Source organism: Ruditapes philippinarum, unplaced genomic scaffold (genome assembly GCF_026571515.1).
Source record: "Ruditapes philippinarum isolate M1 unplaced genomic scaffold, ASM2657151v2 ctg358_1_1_1_1, whole genome shotgun sequence".
NCBI classification, from domain to species: domain Eukaryota; kingdom Metazoa; phylum Mollusca; class Bivalvia; order Venerida; family Veneridae; genus Ruditapes; species Ruditapes philippinarum.
In genome coordinates, this window is record NW_026866557.1 from 142,765 (window position 1) to 166,053 (window position 23,289).

General features: G+C 31.8%; 1 protein-coding gene across 1 annotated transcript in view; it reads right to left on the minus strand.

The window, feature by feature from the left end:
• The window catches only part of LOC132732881 (anoctamin-4-like), a 59,178-nt gene that overhangs the window by 19,346 nt on the left and 16,543 nt on the right, over positions 1-23,289 (minus strand). Inside the window, 8 exon segments of the mRNA XM_060719408.1 lie at positions 1,256-1,374; positions 2,009-2,157; positions 5,170-5,220; positions 9,703-9,717; positions 11,802-11,846; positions 14,504-14,599; positions 15,285-15,446; positions 16,169-16,236. Of these exon segments, the coding sequence (XP_060575391.1) occupies positions 1,256-1,374; positions 2,009-2,157; positions 5,170-5,220; positions 9,703-9,717; positions 11,802-11,846; positions 14,504-14,599; positions 15,285-15,446; positions 16,169-16,236 (705 nt within the window).

Below are 23,289 nucleotides of genomic sequence, written 5' to 3' on the forward strand. Positions count from 1 at the left end.
GTTTCTGTAGAACGAGGAACCGTTAACACAGGTTTTACTTTATTTACGTTATTTTCCTCTGGTAAAGCATAACAACAAAAATAAAGATATTATTAAAATGCTATCATTTCTCATTTTCTATGTTGTTTGTTAGTATCACTTTTCTACCAGGTTCTTGGGTGGGGCAGGACACTGAACTGTTTGGAATAAACATATCTCCGTGGGTGGGTGGAGTTAGTTAGTACACATACCTACATCGTGAACGTGGAAATTTTCAGCTGAAATAACCACTTTATAATTTGACTACAAAGTAAAAGTGAATGCTAGATTAGGGTTAATTAGCAGAAATGATTAATTAATGAATTTAGTACTCTGCAAACAAAATTCCATTGAATATTTCCTTACTTGGGCAAAAATAAGGAAAGTATATAAATACAATCAAAAACATTCAAAGATTATATAGAACATTACAATTTCATTAAAATATGTTTAACAAACTCCATAATGTTATATGTTAGAATAATGGCAGTTTATATACATGTAAAATGACATAATAAAATAAAACACAATTACTGATTCACTATATGCAGCTTTTGTACAATAAAAAAAACAATAATTCTAATGTTTTCCTTGGCAATAGCTACAACAGAACAATGCTTTATAACACAGAACAAATTCCATTGTTTATTTTTTATAACTTACTACTATCTACCATTCTTTGGAGCACTTTTAGAATCTGTCCACAGCAAAATCCATGTTAATACATAACCCTAACCTATATCCCTAACCTTAACCCTAGAAATAATCCGAGTGATTTTGTAGAGAAACATAGATATTCAAAAAATAATATTTAGTCAAATTATAATGTTAAAAATACCTGCAGCCAGATTCTTAAGTTTAGCCCAATCGTCTTATGAAAGAAGTAAGGGTATTTGATTTTCATAATGTAAAAACTGACGGTTTAAATCCCAGCAGGGAGGTATCCAAGTATTCACAACAGTTACCGTAATAATGTTGGGTATTTTACCCCCAGATACAAGCTGGTACCTCAGATAATGCAAAAAAAGTTTAGGGGATGTTTCTTTCTTAAGCAGTATATAAGCCAGAAAACAACCATATACTCACAACAGTGAAGGCGTGACTTTAAAAACCATATTTTACAACAACATATTTTATTCTATTCTACAAATGATGTATTTTAGCTAACATTTATGTGCTTGGTAAGAAATAGTGACAAATTTAAATTTTTTGTATAAGTTTATTTATCAATTCTTACCGAAAGTATATGCTTCTTGCTTGTCTTCACCGAAGGGTTTTCTTCTCAGAATGAAATCAACGATTCGTGAACGTTCTGGACTTGTGAAGAATAACTCCTTTTGTTCTGGTATGTCAAACCTATTAATTAAGAGAAAAAAAACCATGTTCATAATCTATTTATAGGATAGCCTGTATTAAAGTTTATAGAATTTAAGTTATAATGATGATTGGAACAACTTAAGTTATGAACCATTTTCAATTTCAAATGGTTGAAAGTTACCAAACAACAAACAGGACTTTTAGACTTGCATTACCTTGTTTAATTTATCTGGTGGTATTGGGCAAAAATGAAGTCAATCAACTAAATGGACATATTTAATCCTTGACATTTTATATTTAGCCATTTTTTTTCAGTTACTTATGAACAAAAAGTAAACTCTACTTATAATATTGGTTATAATGATAATTATACATCTTATAGCACTGCTGTTGCCAGGATTCTGATTCTTTTTTTCTTTTTTTTCAAATTGGTTGCCTCTTTGTTATAACAATATCCTGATATAAAAATTTTAATTTGACTGTCCACTGAATTCCTTATAAGCGGTGTTAACTGTATTTGACTTCTGACAATCGTATCAATGAAATGATTATCTGAGTAAACATCTTAATGTTAAAATTTTTAAATAATTTGAAGATTTTTTTTCTTCATTATTAATAACGGAATTTAAGTTGATCCTGCAAGGATAATGTTATAGTTTTCTATCAGACTTACAAATATTCCCGATCTCTTGTAAAAGTGAGTGTTGCATCTTTCTTAATCTTCGGGAAAATAGTATCATCAAGCTGGAAAGGTTTTGTGGCAATTTTGGTCAGAGATAGGATCGAGTTCCACAGGGTCGTGCTTACAGCTTTCACAGGATTCTGAAAATAAGTGGTTCCAAAATTAAAACCAATAACTATCATTATCATTGTATTTTATTCAAATTCTTGCATGCAACAAATTTTCAACTATACATTTAATAAAAATATCTAAATTTGATGCTATATCGACTTTTTAACTGAAATGATAAAAAATGGGATGTTTTCTTTTTTTGAAACCAAGGGTCAAAACTACATTATCATGCCCCTTATTAGAAGTTTCTTCTGACCATACCATTAAATTATTAGCATTTAATAAATTCATTTATGTTTATGTTACTTCTGAATCTCTGAAAATCATAAATCTAATTAGACCAAAGAAGGAGCCATTCAGTACACGCTAAATCAATAACTTACTCTAGGAATATTATATGAGCCGCGTCACAACAAAACCAACATAGTACGTTTGCGACCAGCATGGATCCAGACCAGCCTGCGCATCCGCGCAGTCGGATCAGGATCCATGCTGTTCGCTTTCAGTATCTCTACTTGTAATAGGGTTTGTAATAAGCGAACAGCATGGATCCTGATCAGACTGCGCGGATGCGCAGGCTTGTCTGGATCCATGCTGGTCGCAAACGCACTATGTTGGTTTTGTCATGACACGGCTCATTTATAAGAATATTCATGAATATCAACGAGGAATTATTCTATGTGACTGTTTTACATACATGTAGTGTAATACAGTAAAACTTTGCTTCTTTAATAATTAAAACACCTTAAATGTATAACCTATTCCGTACTATCGTTTACTGTAAAGATGAATTAAATTCATTACATTTAACGTCATTGATTCTACATTATGTACCTAATTACTTATAATTGTCTATTGAATAAATAAATTTATCATACTATCTACTAATCTGTACTTGTTCCATATTAACATTTCTCTCTACAGATAAATAAAATGTAATTATTATGAGAATTTTGGGTAAAAAAACCCAAAGATTTTTGTATTTTTGTTACATCATCTATTCTATACTCTATGCAATGCATCATTTTATAAGCTGTGTACTTTTATGATTGATACAGTAAGTGTGTTGTGAGAATCATAAATATCCTACAAAAAAAAAATGTTTCTAAAAAATGTTTTACCGATCTGTTACGAGCCAATGAATTATCCTGTTTTAAATACAATACGGAAATATTTGCTAACATCTTTTTTCATTAGTTGCATGAAAACTCTAAAACCAATTATAGTAAAGAGTGTGTGGGATATAAACCAACATAGCAAGAAAACAAAAATAAACAACTATCAGACAATAATGGTATAATAGAGGCTAGAGTAAAGAATAAAGCAAACTACAATGCTATAAGTGTAAGGCAACAATGAACAAAGTTGAAGGTTATTTTAGAAATTTTGTACAATGCTTTAAGCTAACTTGCTTGTTTGTCAAACTTAAGAATCATGGATTGGTACAATGATGGATAGCTATGATGGGGCTGTGGTGGACATGTTTATTTGAGCCGCGTCATGACAAAACCAACATAATGGGTTTGCGACCAGCATGAATCCAGACCAGCCTGCGCGTCCGCGCAGTCTGAACAGGATCCATGCTGTTCGCTTTCAGTTTCTCTACTTGTTATAGAGTTTGTAATCGAACAGAGACTGCGCTGATGTGCAGGCTGGTCTGGATCCATGATGGTCGCAAACCCATTATGTTGGTTTTGTCATGACGCAGCTCATTTATGGACTAGACATTTATTGCCAGTAGGTTTGTGTTTGGAATCTTTTTACTGAGAGGAACTTTAATCATGCAGATAAAGTTACCACAAAAGAAGTGTATAATTAAGTAAGTAACAAATATGTATGTATATATTCATGCAAGGTTTCCAGTTTTTTTTATTCTATCTTTAATATTCTTTGCCATAAATGTTTGTTTCTTTGGGCTCAGTAATACTGTTCACCTTAGTGCAGTAATGGGTTAACTCCTATTTAACTTTCAATAGGAGTAAATACGTTACTGCATTACGGTGTTTTCGATTGTAATATAGTCTCTGCTAGGGACTACAAACTAAATTATCTGAAATGCCTTGAAATTTTAACTCTGGAAGTGCATTATAGATCTAATGCTTTAGCTAATGAATTAACCAGAACAACAAAGCTCTGATCCATGAACAGACAACATTTAAAAACCAAACAACTGCAAGCCTAGCATTGAGCTGGTGGGTAACAACAATGATTACATGTGATTATAAAATTACAGGACTGGTGTTCATAAATCAATAAAAATACAAATAAGTAAACAAAAATCACTAAGAATGTATGCTTGAAATAAACAAAATAAACTTAAATAAAAGCACAAGTGAAGGGTGCAAACTGGTAACAAAAAAATGCAAAATTTACATGTATCTATGAAAAAAAAAAAACAAAAAAAAAACAGCGATCTAAATTAGGAACAGACCATTATGGTCATAAAACAAGAATGTTATAAAAGACTCAACTTGTACATGTTTTTTGTTTAGCTTGTGTTTTATTTGCACCAAAACAGTATAGGCGACTTTCTAGCTTAAATGGAGGAAGACCTCAGGTGCCCTTCTGTGCATTATTTCAGGCACAAATGGGCACCTGAGTAGAACCCTCAGTGTTCCGTAAGCTAACTGAATAGCTTAACCCCATCAAAGAATTCAAAGTTCTTGTCATACAAATAAAGGCTTCTTTAATCTCAAATAATCATACTGATAGTGGTTAACATGTCTGACTAGTAATTTAATGATCGCTAGCTGCAAGAAATTTTACACTCATTTCTCAGTACTGGTTGGTTCCAGTAATAGATTCGAAAGTGTGTCTTATAAGCTTATAGCTTCCTACACAATGAAACTAAAATAAGTTCTGTATTTAGAATATTTTCTTTGTTGTTTGAACAATGTTACCACCAAAGATGTCAAAAAAAAAATTTTATTTTTTTTTTTGTACCTGACGAAGTTTGGATGGAGGATGAACTTCACAAACACAAAAAGTAAACATATAACAAGATTCGTAACACATGAAACATCTCATGCATTGTTTGTTACCAAAATTTTATCACAAGCTGGGGGCTCTGCTCTGTAGAAAACATTTGGCTCCTGCGACAGCGATTTAATGAAGAAATATATAACACTTTAGTAAGTTTAATACAGTCCCTGATTCAAATCTAAACAGAATTCCCTTTTAAATGAATACTTTCAATTATTCTAAATTGCTGTGTTCAAGGTACTGGGGCAAACAAAGGTTTATTCCATAGTCATATATCTATATTCCATCTTCATCCATAAATTTTTATATACCATTTGTTAAACTTGATTTTTGTTACAGGTTGCCTCAGCAAATTTAGTTTCACATATTCTTTTTATCTTTAAAGGCACCCTCTAAAGAAAATAGTAGGATTGTATGCCTAAACAAAATCCTAAACTGAAACATATTTTCTTTCTTATTAAAGCATAACTACAGACTAAAAGCATGGGAAAAGAAGAAGCAGTGACGTTTGTACAAAGTAGCGGGGGTAATGTGCTGTAAAGCAAGAGCAATAACTCAGGCATATATCTAAATAGTGACTAATACACTGGATTCATACAGCATGTAACACTTAATTTTTCACAAAAAACTATAATAATCATTTCAAAGATTACAGAAAAAATAGGAATATGTTCAACATGATACATTATGCATATCTTGTCTCTCTTTAATTTTGCAGGATTCCTATCAATATCTAAGAGAAAGATGGAATGTCCAGTAATGGGCTTATTTAATTTTTTCCAAATACACACTAACAAAACCAGAAAAGAAAACTACCCATATGGCTAGACACTGCATCTCTGTTTTAACAAAAGTAAATTACTTAAAATATTTCAGGATGACTTTTTAGAAAAAAAATCTAAGCCTATTTCTGTGTGCATGAAACCACAAGTCTGTTAGTAAGCATATCACATCAATAGAAGCTGATTTATATTTATAAAGCTAGCATTTAATATTTGTAGCAAGAGTGTTGCATATATTTAAGCAGTACATGAGACTATATCATAGCATCTACACGATCAAATTATGTCATAATAATAATAATAACAAGCAATTATCATAGTATTGCAAGCAATCCATAAGTCCCCTACCGGATAGAACCCCATCAGCATTCTGAAGGGCCATTGGCCATTCACTAATGTGTAAATTTTCTCTATTTTAAGTAAATTTGTGGGAAATGTTCTTTAAAAGTGATCACAGGAAAAAGTTTTTATAAACAGACAGACAGACGAACTGAAGGACACTCTAAAGTTAATATTTGAAACATCCCTGTTACCAAAATATAACATTTTAAATAGCAAAATTCTTAAAGAGGAGATAACTCTGGAATTAAAGATGCAATTTCATAAAAAGTTTCAGCTCTTTTTGACTAAATCACAAATATTGTTATATTTGCCATGTTTTAATCATATTTTGTTGCCAAGGCAACCAATATTTTTCAAAATAGGAAGAACAGATAAGACATGCATAATCTCAAGACTGCCATCTACCCATATGTCAAGTTTCATAAAAATATTTCCAGTACTTTTTGCGTTATCACTGGATTCAGTTTATGTGTAAAATTTGCCATATTTTCAGTCTATGTGTTGCCATAGCAACCAGAATTTTCAACACAGGAAGAAAAGAAAAAGACGTGTATAATCTCCAGACTGCCATCTACACATATTACAAGTTTCATAAAAATATTTCTATTACTTTTTGCGTTAACACTGGATCCAGTTTATGTGTAAATATTGCCATATTTTCAGTCTATTTGTTGCCATAGCAACCAGAATTTTCAATATAGGAACAAAAGAGAAAGACGTGCATAATCTCCATACTGCCATCTATCCATATATCAAGTTTCATAAAAATATTTCCAGTACTTTTTGCGTTATCACTGGATCCAGTTTATGTGTAAAATTTGCCATATTTTCAGCCTATTTGTTGCCATAGCAACCAGAATTTTCAACATAGGAAGAAAAGAAAAAGACGTGCATAATCTCCATACTGCCATCTATCCATATATCAAGTTTCATAAAAATATTTTCAGTACTTTTCAAGTTATCGCGGGATCCAGTTTTGTGGACGGACGGACTGACGGACTGACAGACAGACGGACGGACAGACGGACGGACAGACGGACGGAGGGTAAACCTAAAGTCCCCTCCGGTAAACCGGTAGGGACCGGTAGGGGACTGATAATGATAATGATAATGATAATAATGATAATAATAATAATAACTAGAACTATCACTAAATGTGATTAATACCCCCACAAGACTGCTTCGGAAATGAGGATGTTACTAGTAACAGAATACCTTGTAAAAGAATTGAAATATAGAGTTATGGTTGTGGGCAATTAAAGAAAGTTGTGGTTCTTGTATGTTGCATTTCCTTTCAATGTGGTTGGTCATTGATGAAGTTTTATTGAATTACTCTGTAATAAGTCCAGAAAGACAAGAAAAAGGAACAAAGGGCAATTACTCTATAAATACTGAAGATGGAGTTATAGTTCTTGTGCACTGCACTTCCTCTTATAGTGCTTGACCATTGTATGAAGTTGTTTTGAATTCCAACCAGTACCTTTTAAGTTATGCTCCGGACAAGAAAAAGTATCAAAGGGCAGTAACTCAGTATTTTGTCAAAATGGAGTTATGGCTCTTGTGCACTGCACTTCCTTTTAATGTCCTTGACAACTGTATGAAGTTGTATTGAATTCCAAACAGAAGTTTTCAAGTTATGCTCTGGACAAGGAAAAGTAACAAAGGGCAATAACTCTGTAATTAGTCATGATGGAGTTATGGTTCTTGTGCACTGCACTTCCTCTCAATGTGCTTGACCATTGTATGAAGTTATATTGAATTCCAACCATTAGTCTTCAAGTTATGCTCCGGGACAAAAAAAGCGATGGAAAAGTAACAAAGGGCAATAACTCTGTAATTAGTCAAGATGGAGTTATGGTTCTTGTGCACTGCACTTCCCCTTATTGTGCTTGACCATTGTATGAAGTTTTGAATTCCAACCAGTAGTTTTCATGTCATGCTCTGGACAAGGAAAAGTAACAAAGGGCAGTAACTCTGTAATTAGTCAAGATGGAGTTATGGGTCTTGAGCACTGCACTTTCTCTCAATGTGCTTGACCATTGTATGAAGTTATAACGAATTCCAACAATTAGTCTTCAAGTTATGGTCCGGACAAAAGAAAGCAATGGAAAAGTAACAAAGGGCAATAACTCTGTAATTACTTTAGATAGAGTTATGGTTCTTGTGCACTGCACTTCCTCTTATTGTGTTTGACAATTGTATGAAGTTGTTTTTAATTCCAACCAGTAGTTTTCAAGTTATGCCCCGGACAAGGAAAAGTAACAAAGGGCAATAACTCTGTAATTAGTCAAGATAGAGTTATGGTTCTTGTGCACTGCACTTCCTCTCAATGTGCTTGACCATTGTATGAAGTTATATTGAATTCCAACCATTAGTCTTCAAGTTATGCTCTGGACAAGGAAAATGCAACGGACGTCTGGACCGATCAACCAACCGACCATCGGGTGACTCCTATATACCCCCAAAGACTTCGTTTTTGGGGGTATAATAATGATAATATTTCCAAAACAAGCTAATTTCTTGAATAGCACCTAATCAAAGAAAAAATCTTCACATTATTCTCAAGCCTACAACAACTAAAGATCACCCATTTTTGTTTATCAAAAAGTTTATACTTGGATTAATTCCCTTCCCCCATTTAAACAGCAACACAGGTGTGTTTCATTTCTCCTTCCAATCCAGTTTGTTATTAAATATATATTATTTACCTCAGACCTGTATAATGCTTTTTAACATGTCTGACCATGCATCATTTAATTTGCAGATATGTAGGCAAGATAATATCTACTATAATATATATCATAAACATACTTTTTCATGACAATTATTACATAATCTTTCATTATAGACTAAGGCCTAAAAATTATTTGTTTCTGCCCCCCCCCCCCCCTCCTCTTCAAATTTTAAAAAAAATAATAGAACTTGGTAATTGGTTGTTTTCAATCATACATGAATAAAAAGAAGATGTCCATAATTGTTTGAAATGAGAAAGTGTAAAGCACTTATATTGAACCATGGCTATTTAGTCTTATCTAAAAGACTTACAGTCATTTCAAACCCTGGATTTGCAGTTTACACTGAACCTTACAAGTACTTTGTTTAAATATTTATGAAGAGCCCCTTTCAATCAAACTGAAGGCATAATTTAGTAATAAATAGTAATTGCAGAAACAAACATAATGATTTTCTTTTGGCATTAAATAAAATGGGCATTCAAAATAAGGACTTGATTAAAATATAGTAATTTTGGAAAGTATACGTTAAGTGGGAATATATGATCTACATGTTTAAACATACTATATTCACTTAATATTGTCCTGTTTTTTTATCATCAAAATTAGTGCACATGTACTTTTAGCAATCAAAACTTGCAATTTTAGTACAATACAAGAGAAAGTAGCATAACTAGGTCATGACATATAAAGTAGGTCAAGGTCACTTCATGTTTCCATAGCAACCTATACTCACCATATCCACTGTCTCCTGCAAACGAGTTATTAGATATAGATAGTGATACATTAAACAAAGCGAAAGCATGAAATTAATTCAGTACAACATGCCCATACCAGTATCCAGATAGTCTTTATTTGAAACCAGATGAAAGGAGAGCCCCATTCTTTAACTTAACTAGCCATGCATCTCCAAAACTATTATGAAAAATTATGACAAAAGTAAAGACATTATATGAAATGAAATCAGAACAGTAGATTTGCTGTTATTTTGTTATAAACAGTATCCAGAAGAATTGAAATTTGAACACAATACAACTCTTGCAGCCCTTGACATGAACCTCCAAAAGTCATGATTTTATGCTGCTCTCCATCCCTCCCACCCATCTGCAACTGCACAAAATTGCATTTATCTATTATTACATTTGATATAAGTCACTATAACAAATTCAGACTATCAACATACTAGAGGTCGCAAAATAATACAATGCTTATAGTGTGTGGTGTTCTAAAGTAAAACATATTTATACAATATTTACATATAAAATTAAAAAAAAGAAAAAAAAAACGAATGACCGAAAAAATCCAAATCAAAGGGTAAAAATATTCGACATAATAATGATGTACCGGATAATTTAACAAAAAATTAAATTCATAAAGTTCACAAGATGACAAGGATCTCAAATATTCAAATATTTAAAAATATTATATCAGGGACTTTCTTTTAGTAAAAGTTGATCCTTTAACTGGAAACAGTGATCAGATTTTGCCACAAGTTCAGAGCCAAGCAAACACATCACATCTGTCCAGTCTGACATAAGGTTCTATACGGTTGGAAACCGTATTTTTTGATATTGAAATCTCATAAACTTTGAGTGGACTTTTTCTTTAATATACTAGTATCCTTTCACAAAAACTCAACATAAGTTTTAGCTCTTTTTTTTAATTTATAATGTACATCAGAAAAAAACTGCCTTTTACAAGTCTTTACTAGTAACTAATAAAATTTTGTCCAAAATTCAGATTTAGTTTAGATTAACGAAATATAAATTCACCTTAGCTAAGGTGATCTTCTGCTAAAATAAGCTAAAATACTGGTAATCTATGCTTGTGAACTAATTCTCAGCTAACCAGCTAAGCTTAGCTCTTCATTGTACAGCATAGTAAAAAATAAAAACTATGTAAACTATCAAGAACCTTTTCGGCTACTATACAGCTTTTATTATGTCATGTTCTTATAAAACAGAACATGTTTTCAATTCCCTATATATTATTTTTATCAAAGCAATAAATTCTTTAATATTGTCTAATTTATATGACTAATTTATATAATACATTTGTGCATCTTACTAGAGTGCTAATTTCACTGTGTTTGATTACTAATGGCATGCAAAATCAAACATTTAATAATTAAATAACATTTGTGAACATTTATTCCGCAAAATTTAAACTTTTGCGATAAAAAAATTAAAAACGAAAATTTACAAATAAAATACAAAAAAATGGTACTTATTTCTATTACAAAAGCATAGCAATTACGTACATAAGTTGCCTTAGCTTATATTTGGCCAATACATAACGTTAAATGTTGATTATTTCTGTGTTTTTTTAATTAATGCTCGCATTAAAAAGGCAGAAAAATGTTTAAAATCCAATAGTCACCATACGTCCCTAGAGAAATTAGTAAGACATGAAAAACATGGTCAAGAAGAGTAAAAGATTGATATTTTTCCTTCAAAAGCTGTTATTAAACATGCAAAGAAATTACGATATATATATGTACATAAAAAAATTTGTACAAGTCTTAGTGCATCATGTTTGAAATTTATAGCTTAACCTCCTTATGTTAACTTAAGGAAAAAAGAAAATTCTACAGTAACTCCCCAATTAAATACATTATATTTCATATAAAAAGTATATATAAACCTTTTCTTCATCCAAAAACTTTACTTAAGTAACTAACCATATACCAAACCTTGCATTCAAAGGAAGAGCAATTTTGTTGATCCTTAAAAAAATTTCTATAAAAAAAATCCCATAACAGTAAATTTTCACAGACAACATTCATAAAATAAATAAAATTTATATAAATTTTTTCCTTCTTTGTTTACCACTCACCTCCCATTTTGAATACTTCTTTCTTATAGTCTCTGTGGCCAAACTCTGTAAAACAAAGGAAAATATCAGTGTGTTAGTTAATAGATTTTCATTCCAACAAATACAATGTAATATATAAGTAAAGTGTAACTTTTTCTACAGGTTAAAATGAAATGTTTTTCTTGTACCTAAGATTCTATAAATGGATTCCTCTCAATATAGCAATAAAAGTGTTTCTTCAAATATAAATATTTCTTAAAATATCACTTGAACTATCTGCTTATGTAAGTAGTGTTCTAGATTTACAAATCTCCAATTACTAAATGCCGAACAATACACAATGTGGATTCAATGCCAAAATGCTGAATTTTCTTTCCTAGAACTTGGGGAATAAGGTGAAACTGTTCTGCAATTAACCCTACATTTCTGGACAACAGTATTGGCAGAATATGCATCCCCCCATCTCTCTCAACCATTTTGTATGACCATGCAAATTTTGTTATTTTTAACTGAGAAAGTTGACAATTAATGGAGCTAAATTCTTATTTTTTGATATGATAACTGTCCATAACATCTGGGCTGAAATATTATTCCTATGTTAATAGAACCCAAAACAAACTATGAAAACACAAGACAAAGAGGGCCATGATGGCCCTGAGGTCGCTCACCTGTATATAGGCCCCCCCCCAACCCCACCCCCCCCCCCCAACGTTGCAGGGCCAATTTAACCCAAGGGCTTTTATTTGCACAAACTTGGTAGACACCCATAAGAAGATGTTTCATGCTAAACATCTAAGCTCTAGCTCATTGGGCTTTTTAAAAGAAGATTTTTTTAAGTTTTTTACTAATAATACACATATAGTTAAAAACAATGACACCCCTGGGGCCGGTCCAGTTTTTGACCCCAGGGCTTTTGTTTGAACAAACTTTGTAGACACTTACTAGAAGATGTTTCTTGCTTAATATCTAAACTCTAGCTATTTGGGTTTTTTCAAAGAAGATTTTAAGTTTTTGCTTTACACATATAAAGAAAATCAATGACCCCCGGGGCGGGGCCAATTTTGACCCCAGGTCTTTTATTTGAACAAACTTTGTAGACACTCACTAAAAGATGTTTCATGCTTAATATCTTAACTCTAGCTATTTGGGTTTTTTCAAAGAAGATTTTTTAAGTTTTTGCTATACACATATAAGGAAAATCAATGACCCACGGGGCGGTGCCAATTTTGACCCCAGGGCTTTTATTTGAACAAACTTGGTAGACACCTATTAGAACATGTTTGATGCTAAATATCTTAGCCATAGCTCTTTGAGTTCTTTAAAAGAAGATTTTTTAAGTTTTTACAATATGCATATAGGGAAAATCAATGACCCCCCGGGGCGGGGCCAATTTTGACCCCAGGGCTTTTATTTGAACAAACTTGGTAGACACTTATTAGAACATGTTTGATGCTAAATATCTTAGCTCTAACTCTTTTGGTTCTTTAAAAGAAGATTTTTTAAGTTTTTACTATATGCATATAGGAAAAATCAATGACCCCCCGGGGCGGGGGCCAATTTTGACCCCAGGGCTTTAATTTAAACAAACTTGGTAGACACCTATTAGAACATGTTTGATGCTCAATATCTTAGCCATAGCTCTTTGAGTTCTTTAAAAGAAGATTTTTTAAGTTTTTACTATATGCATATAGGGAAAATCAATGACCCACCGGGGCGGGGCCAATTTTGACCCCAGGGCTTTTATTTGAACAAACTTGGTAGAAACCCATTACAACATGTTTGATGCTAAATATCTTAGCTCTAGCTCTTTGGGTTCTTTAAAAGAAGATTTTTTAAGTTTTTAATATATGCATATAGGGAAAATCAATGACCCCCCGGGGCGGGGCCAATTTTGACCCCAGGGCTTTTTTTGAACAAACTTGGTAGACACTTATTAGAACATGTTTCATGCTAAATATCTTAGCTCTAACTCTTTTGGTTCTTTAAAAGAAGATTTTTTAAGTTTTTACTATATGCATATAGGGAAAATCAATGACCCCCTGGGGCGGGGCCAATTTTGACCCCAGGGCTTTTATTTGAACAAACTTGGTAGACACTCACTAGAAGATGTTTCATGCCAAATATCTGAGCTCTAGCTCTTATGGTTCTTTAAAAAAAGATATTTAAAGTTTTTTCTTCCGGTTGCCATGGCAACCAGAGTTCTGCATGGAATTAAATTCTTTGAACAATTTTTAAAGGTGACCACCAAAGGAACATTCCTGTGAAGTTTGGATGAAATTGGCTTAGTGGTTTATGAGGAGATGTCATTTAAAGTAAAAGTTTACGGACGGACGACGGACGCCGGACGAAAAGCAATCACAAAAGCTCACCCTGTCACTTTGTGACAGGTGAGCTAAAAAAACATATAGGTACTGCTAAATCAGTTAAGATTCTCAGTAGCACAAAAATGTCCAACAAACTAACAGATAAATCACTTATACTGTTACTCAGATTAAATTTTGTCTAAATACTTCATTTATTTCAAATGATATTGAACAATGACTCTATAAGAGCCTTTATGATACTGTAAAAAGCCATTAAACTAAGTGTAAAACAGCCAAATTACAACTTTACACATAGATGCCAATACAATGGTCTCGCCCTGACGCAATGTGCATTCTTAAATATTATTTTTGCCAGAACATGTTCAAAACCACTTGTATTTTCAGACTTTAGTTTCTTACCTTCTTCATTTTCAACTTCATCTTCAGGATTTCTCCATATCGAGTGAGGACCTCCCAAGGGGCGTGAACTTTCACAAAATGAACCTCATCATCAGACTGTGAAGTTAAAAATATTTTATTAAATTTAAACAAAAATACAGAGGCAAATTCAAGTGCCTTAAAAAACTGAACACTAAATAAAATCTTACGTGCTTGAAGCTTAAGTTTTCATATTCAAACAAAATAAATACAGAGGCAAATTCAAGTGCCTTAAAAAACTGAACAAAAAGTAAAATATTCAAGCCTAATAAAGATAATCTAGAACTCATTTCCTACCTAATCCCAATGTACAAACTTTAACATTTATAACTTCGTATATAAACATGTATATTGATACTAAGTGAAAAAGGATTAATTACTATTATGAACTGTAAAAATCGTGTGTATGGCAAAAATTACGACTACATAGATGTAGTTTCAATACATGTAAAATTGCATTATTTCAGAAAAAATTTAAATGGTTAACTCGTCTGGTCTATGAGATAGTGCTATAAATATTGATCGAATACGTCACAAAGTGAATATTTTTGAAGACATCAAACATACTTCTTTACCAAGATCTCAATTGTTTCAATACGTGATTGAAGCTTAAGTTTTTGTATTCAAGCAATAACACGAAGCAACCTAACGAAAGGAGTCCGTTTCATAAAGAAAAACAACCTTTTAACAACTCAGCAATTTCTTGTTTTTATGAGTTCTCAGCCAAATTCTTAAAACTCCAACAAAGATATTAATGTCTTACATTATCATACTCTAGTTTCAGACCCTCTTCAATCAGATTGGCTTCGAACATTTCCCGAGCTTTCATAGCCTTCTGAGTTTGTTCGGTCTCCTTCGTCGGTACTTCCCACGCCAGAACATAATCTATACGGCTCTCTTTATCCGTGAAAAATAAATTCCTACCCTGAAAAATAACAAACGTGTAAAATTAGCGTAACTGACCAAATATTTCAATATCTCCATTAACAGACTAAAAAACAACAAGTTTAATATGGCAAAGTTATTTTATAAGGTTGATCTTATCTGCCCTAATCTGGTGGCAAAGATCTATCATTACCAGTGCTGGTCACACTTAGTAAGTATTGTATACAGTATAACCATAACAGAGCAACATCCTTTCAGAGACAAATATTTTGGTTGTTGCCGAGTCAAATTCATTGTAAAGTCTAACTTTGGAAAGAACTAAAACAGTTATTATAAAGAGGTTTTTGGTTTACAGAGGGCCATCCTGGAGAGGTTTCACTGTACTATCATAGTCATATAGCAATTTAATGCATGTGAATAGAAAAGATGAAGAAAAGTGTGGTCTGTTAAATGCTCTGCATAGACATAGCATTAACTGTAAACAAAAAATTTTATGTGTTATCAACAGTCGCCGTTCTGATCAGGATCCATGCTGTTCGCTTACAAACCCTATAACAAGTAGAGAAACTGATAGCGAACAGCATGGATCCTGATCAGACTGCGTATTACATTCGTTTTGTCATGGCGCAGCTCATATTTACTTTAATCATTCTATATAGTTAAGTGAGGAATGTGCTAAATAGTCTATGAATAGTTATCATTTAAATGTGTTTTTGTTTTTGTTTTGTTAGTTTTTTTAAGATTATGTAAAGCAACTATTACCTTCTTTTTAACTCTTGGGACTGAAGGATCACCCATGGGATCTGCTGACACTGAGCCACGCCCATCATCTGTAAAAAAATAGAATAAATCTTCTTGGTAAATAATAATTTGTAGACATACATTTTCAGTATCAAACAGAGTTAGCTCGTATATTCATTCTCTATGATTTTAGAAGTTTTAAAATTATGATTAACTGAATATGATATTAATATTGACTGGCTATTAAAGGGTAGAAGGTAAGAATCAAATTGAAAGAGAAAATATAAAAGTCTGAAAAAAGAGTTATGTGAAACAGAATAAACATATTTTCTGTGTATTGACATATTTTTTTTCAAAAAATAACTTATTGAGTAATTTTTCTTAACAAGATCTATCAACTACAATATCTACTTCATTTATTTGCAAAATTAATAAAATTGAATCAAATGCATCATTCCTGTACATATACAATTATCAATTAGACTTCCTTTTTAAAATGCAACATTCAAGTTTATGACCAAAATATACATTTAAATGTACAAATGAACTTGATGAATAAGAAATTTTCATATTGTACTTATCAATGAAGATCAAAATTCATCCAAAGGTTATCAATAACATATCTCAGGGTATATCAGTGTTAAATTGTTGACCTTTTAGCACTATTATCATTCAATTACAGTGACAAGAAGATAAACATTAAGATAACATTTTATCAATTGACAGAGATGACACTTAAATATTCTACAATCATTTAGTTTAAATCTCTCCATTCAAACACTTCAGTAAACCATCTACTTCAAAGTAAGCGGAAACTTATAATTATAAACTCAGATTTAAGTCCTTATTTCAAGAATATTGAAGGATTTTCAAACAATTTAAGGTCAAGTTAATATTTTTTATTATCAAGGGAGTTAACCTCTTAAGGCTTATTTAAAATCTATTTTATTTTAGCTTGGAGATTTATATATACCAGTAGTAGTGGGGCAGTAGCAGTTTTAAATATTTTATTAAACCACAATAAATAAATCAGTGTAGTTTTTATATCATAACATATTTTGAAATTTCCAAAATATGGTGTATCAAAATTCAACCTGGTGCAAAACTTCTGTTGTCTCTCCTCAACTGTTTTTCTTTGTTTTCTTTATATTTTTTGTATAAAAGAAGTGTTACAGTAAGTTCATATGTAAAGTGTATATAAATATGTTAAACAATTTAGTAAATACATTGTACAACAAATGTAGGAAGTCAAACATGCATACCATGCCATGCATTTTTAATGAGTTACTGCAGAACCAAATGAAAATTTCAAATAAATGGACAAACTATATATATTAAAATGTACGAATCAAGTATATAAACCATAATTATGAATAAAAAATTCTCATATTGTATGTCAATGAAGATCAAAATTCATCCACCTTATATAGCAATGGTCAGAACTTTAAACCAATTGTGTGAAATGAATTTGTCCACTTTATTATTTTTTTGTAACAGTATGACAGTAGTTTCAGGAATTTTATTCATAATCAAAAGATTATTATTAAGCAGATATCTGTATATAAGGTACAGTCAGACTTCAAGGATGTGCTTCAAGGATGGGCAGCACTTAACACTTTAACCTACTGAAAGTGAAAGTTAAAAGCCTTTGCCACCCGTGTAGAACCAGGTCAGTCAGTAGAACCTTGCAGTCTGACCAGGCTCTATACTGTTGGCAGAGTTATAATTATAAATGATGGATATAATCATTAAAATTTATATCTGTTATTTCTGAAAATATACACTGGAAAAGTCTATTTCAAGACATCCAGCAGGTTAATGATTAACTTATACGACTAAAAAGTACGAGACTGTGTATTCAATTAACATTTACATCAAGTAACACTGTGAGAATTTAAAATAAAATAATAACAGCAAAAACCTTTTAACAACACATTGCATAAACAGGAAATACCTTCTAAATCCAAAGCTACTTCATCATGTTCAACTAGTTGTAAAGAATCCATTACTAGTTTAGTTGTACATACAAATTGTCACACCAATGTCACACAAATTGTCACACCAATGTCACACAAATTTCAAAAAAGCTAAATTCTTATGCTAACAGTATATTTTTATCATTCAACATTAAATCTTCTGCACTGACATATGTAACTTAAATGCATTACAATTACATTTATATCTTCTTTAATGTAACAAAAAGCACATTTCTTTATTATAAAATATTCCACTAGGTCATAATTATTCATCCCTTAAATCTTTTGCACTTTTTATTTTGCTTATGTTTGTATGTGTCTTCTTTTGATACCGATTTAGCTGTGGTAAAGTTTTTTTTCAAATTATAAAGAAACCTTTTAAACACACTATTTTTCAATTTAAACTTCCCCCATATCTATTTTCTCCACTTTGCAAAATAATGTTATAAATGCGTAAACAAACTACAAAATATTTTCCCCAAAATGGATAAGTATAATTTCAATCATATGCATATCATAAAATCAACTGAACCAACACTTTTCTTCACTTTACTATGTATTTATTTACAAATATGCTAATTTATGTGTTTTCCAGCTCTGATTAAAATTTACTTGAAAACTGATCAAATGTGAAAATAAACTGAATATCCGCCCACAATCCACAGTTAAACACGACTTTTAAAACTTCAAACTCATCAGCAGTCACACATACTTCAAGGACATAGATAAAACTGATACAAAATGATTCACATAATTAACTATGTAATATATCATATTTATCAATCTGCAAACATCACACTGTGAAATATGAAAAAGAAGTAAAACCAACGCAAAAATTCTTCAAAACGTCTTGTGTATTACGAGATGAAAGTAACTTAATGCATCAATAATTCCCGTCATATGATGATCATCTATTTTTACACAATATTATGTAATCATTGCTCATACGAAGTTTTAATATACATGCATAACTAGATGCCTGCACATTTTTACAAAATCAACACTTCCACCCCTAAAGAGCAATATAAAATATCCAAACTTAACAATATCTTCCGCAAAATTTAAAAGCCTCGTCTTACATAAAATTATGCAATAAATTCATAAATTTATACTACTCTAACATAAAATTATGCAATAAATTCATAAATTTATACTACTCTAACTCAAGGGTTTGTCAAAACTTTCCAATAATAAGAAGCATATAAATAAAAAAAAAAAATGCAGAACAATTCAATATCCCGACAGCATTAATTTTTACCTTTAGTACAGTATAATGGCAACGAGGTAACAATTGCTATTTAATAATTAACCTATTTTTAGGGTCATGCCAATAATAAGTAATGCCATAAAAGGACTTTCCATCTTTCAAGGTGACATAAACAATGAAGAGAGCAATTAAGGAAATATTTAAGAAACAGTTTCTATGGTCTTTGTCAATCACCTCTTTAAAGAAAAGTTGGATAGTTGTTTGATGTTATATGAGCCTTGTCATGACAAAACCAACAAAATGGGTTTGCTACTAGCATAGATCCAGACCAGCCTGCTCATCCGCGCAGTCTGATCAGGATCCATGCTGTTCGCTATCAGTTTCTCTACTTGTTATGGAGTATGTACGCGAACAGCATGGATCCTGATAAGACTGTGCGGATGCGCAGGCTGGTCTGGATCCATGCTGGTCGCAAATCCATTATGTTGGTTTTGTCATGGCGCGGCTCATACATCCAGCTCACAGAATATCAGGAGGTCTAAATAGATTCCCATTTTGCATGAAATAATGCACTGTGGGCTGACAGGGTCATTTTCTGACGTGACCTTTATATCAAAGGGTCATTTTCTGATGTGACCTTTTTTTCAAACGGTAGGACAGCTTTGCACTTGATCTTCAGATAACTAAGCTTTATTTTCTGCCCAGTCACTAGTTTTTTACATGTTTTGAAAATTAAGCAAATTTGTGCAAGCATTATTAAATGCAATACACTATCTATGACACACTCTGGGTTTCAGCTTCACAGCTCCAATGTTGACCCTTGTAAATATGGTCAGTGGGACTAATACAACAAAATACAACGTGTATGTTGAACAATTAGTACCATTCACAACGTAAATAAGTAAGCCAAAAACCAGTTTTACATGAAAATGAATGTCGTATTTCATAATAATGAGAGAATAAAATGATAAAAATGTATCTACGAATTACCTGATGGCAACGACAGACTATCAAGGTCGTCAAAATGAGTCATCTGTTTGTAGGATGTACGTGAGCGTGCCGGCCATTCCGCCAGAGGCTCGGACCCGCGACCAACATCATATGACATCCTTTTTGATATATATATATATTTCTAGTCTCAATGTGTATTCATTATATTTTCAATTATTGTTCCGAGAATATTTTCACTTTCCAACTATTATATTGCATTTGTGAAAGATTTAAAATCACCTTCAATTTTGTTATTACTCGACATTATAATAATTATTGGATTTTTAGCGTGACATTGTAGCTAAAAGCAAATGCAAATCGACCGAAGAATTTAAATCCAAAAAAATAACTTTTATGTCTGATTGAATAATGACATAAATAGCTTACAAATACTGACACTGCCATGAATATGTAAAACCCAATACTTTGCTGTGATTGAAATTAAAGACATTCTAACACAGGTAAATATAACAACTTCATGTACATCAATTATTTCTACTCTGTTTCACAAAACATAAAAATGTAATGTTTTGTAGTGAAAACCAAACACTGGAAATCTGATATAACTTATAAGCTCAACCCACGCAGGCATTTAAATTTTTTACCTAAGATGCAGTAATATAAAAATTTGCTAAAACTTTGCATTAACCAATGATCAAAATTTGAAATAGAAATTTTAAGTTACACGTAGATAGTGAAAAATGATAGTATATGAATACCTTGTTTATATTATTCCCCTTATAAATATAGAAACGTAAATATGTAAATATTTGCTGGCCAGTGAACCGTATCTAACATCACCTGAAGTGTATACTATGTTTTTACAATTTATTTATGATAACACATGGCATGGTTTCATTGATACAATGTGGGTTTCACCAGGTAAAAATATGCTAAAGCAAGTGTACAGAGGGTGTAATGTGTTAACACAACTGTCATATAGAGGTCAACAGGTGCGATAACAAGCCGATATTTGACCTTAACAGATGACCAGTGGGCAGATTTTACATTAAAGACTGTAAATGTAGATAAACCGCTAAATAGATTTAAATGCCGCTTTTTTAACCTCTCCACTTTTCATGTGTAATGGACTTGTCTGGATTTGCAATTGGACCTGTCCATTATCAACTTAAGGTAGGACAAGATCTAAATCCTAAAAATCAATGATCGTGATTCAGCTGGCAAAGTTTTTTTTATTTCAAACACCTCAAGAGTGCAACTGCACTTGGCTATTCATAAGGAGTATGAACCTATGAACTTTCATTGATTTATGCAGAATAAAATGCATTATCATATGATTGTGTGATACTAAAATTTCACTTTTAATCAAAATTCCCCTTACAAAATGTACTGCACCACTGATTAGCTATAACCACTGACTAGAAAATGAATAGATTATTATTTTGTGCAATTCATTTACTTCTTTTCATCAACAATGCCAGTTACTAATTGATCTTATTGAAATAATTTCCTGGCAATCTTTTATTCCTTGTTTCTGAACCAATTCTCTAGTTTACAGTAGAAAACTGCTTACACAAACAAAGATAGCCTTAATAATGGTACATATCGGAGAAATCTATAATTTCCATTACACAGGATAAATTGTGATGTTCACATATAGCATGCATGTCTCTTAGTCTTAGGTTAAGAATGTATGAAAAAGCCAAGGTAACCTGGTCAAAAATTTGTATAGACCTAAGTTTGAGTCCATAAGTTAAATGGCATATTTTGCTTATAAGTTAAATGGCATATTTTGCTTAGTCAGGTTGCGCATTTTGATCTGCTTGGAGTAAAAATGCATCATTTACACCTAGCTTATTCATATATGACTGGTGACACATTTGAACTAAGTTCTATTCTATAGATAATGACTTGTATACAGGGACGACAAAATCTGATTTTGACTGATTGGTTCCTTTTAATAAAAAGCATTTCTTAACTTTTCTACATGATATTTATATGGTAAATTCTTGAAAATTTCCACTTGTCTGTAAAGACTGTGGGACAACCTGGGCAATATGGACATTTGATTTTGCCACCCCTGGACTAATATACTCTTTGGACCTTTATCAAAATAAGCTAGATTGAATTTATTATACATGATTTAATTCTTTACAACATCAAATATTGCTACCTGAATGATTACATTACATTTCAAATAAAGATTTCAACCTCATGAAATCATAAATAGTAAATACCTTCAATAAACATCGCTGAATAGAATTAATCAATTATTTAATTTAGACGGAATATTCAATATATCCCTTTAAACACCCGCTTTATTCAAATTCAACTAAAAACCCATCCCTATTTTCTTACACATCCTTAAAACTGACACAGGCTATGCCATAAATTTTTGATACTTATACATCATGTATAAGAAATATATATGCAAATAAATCATGTAAGAATTATAATATATTCCAATATGCACAAAAAATCCTTTAGGACCAATCAACATTCTATACCCGCCCACTATAACATTTAAAGGGTCCTTCAGACAAGATAAACCTCTTAAAGTACAATCCAATGTCAACAGATGGAAAATGTTTACATAGCACTTCAAAGTACAGATAAAAAAAAATCAATGTGTGCATAAAGTTATATTTCCTATACAAGAGGATCAAGCTGCCGAGGATAAAGTTAACAGAACCTGTACACAGGATTGCACCTTGTTGACACAGGGAAGTAACCCGGAAAGGAACAATCTTGATTATTAGTCCTCTGATCTTGCCTTAAATACAGAATACAGTCAAACCCGAGCTAGAAACCACCCCAGAAAAAAAAAAACAACAGGTACATATCATAATTACAGAAAATCTCGTAAGCATAGCCGGCATTTCTACTTAAATTTCATTTTAATTCTAGCAAAAGATTACAGATCTGTATTGAATGACCACCTGTTAAATGAGACTTCTCATGGCTGGTCTTTAAAGGTAGTGATTTGAACAGAATCTTTTTGTTTTATT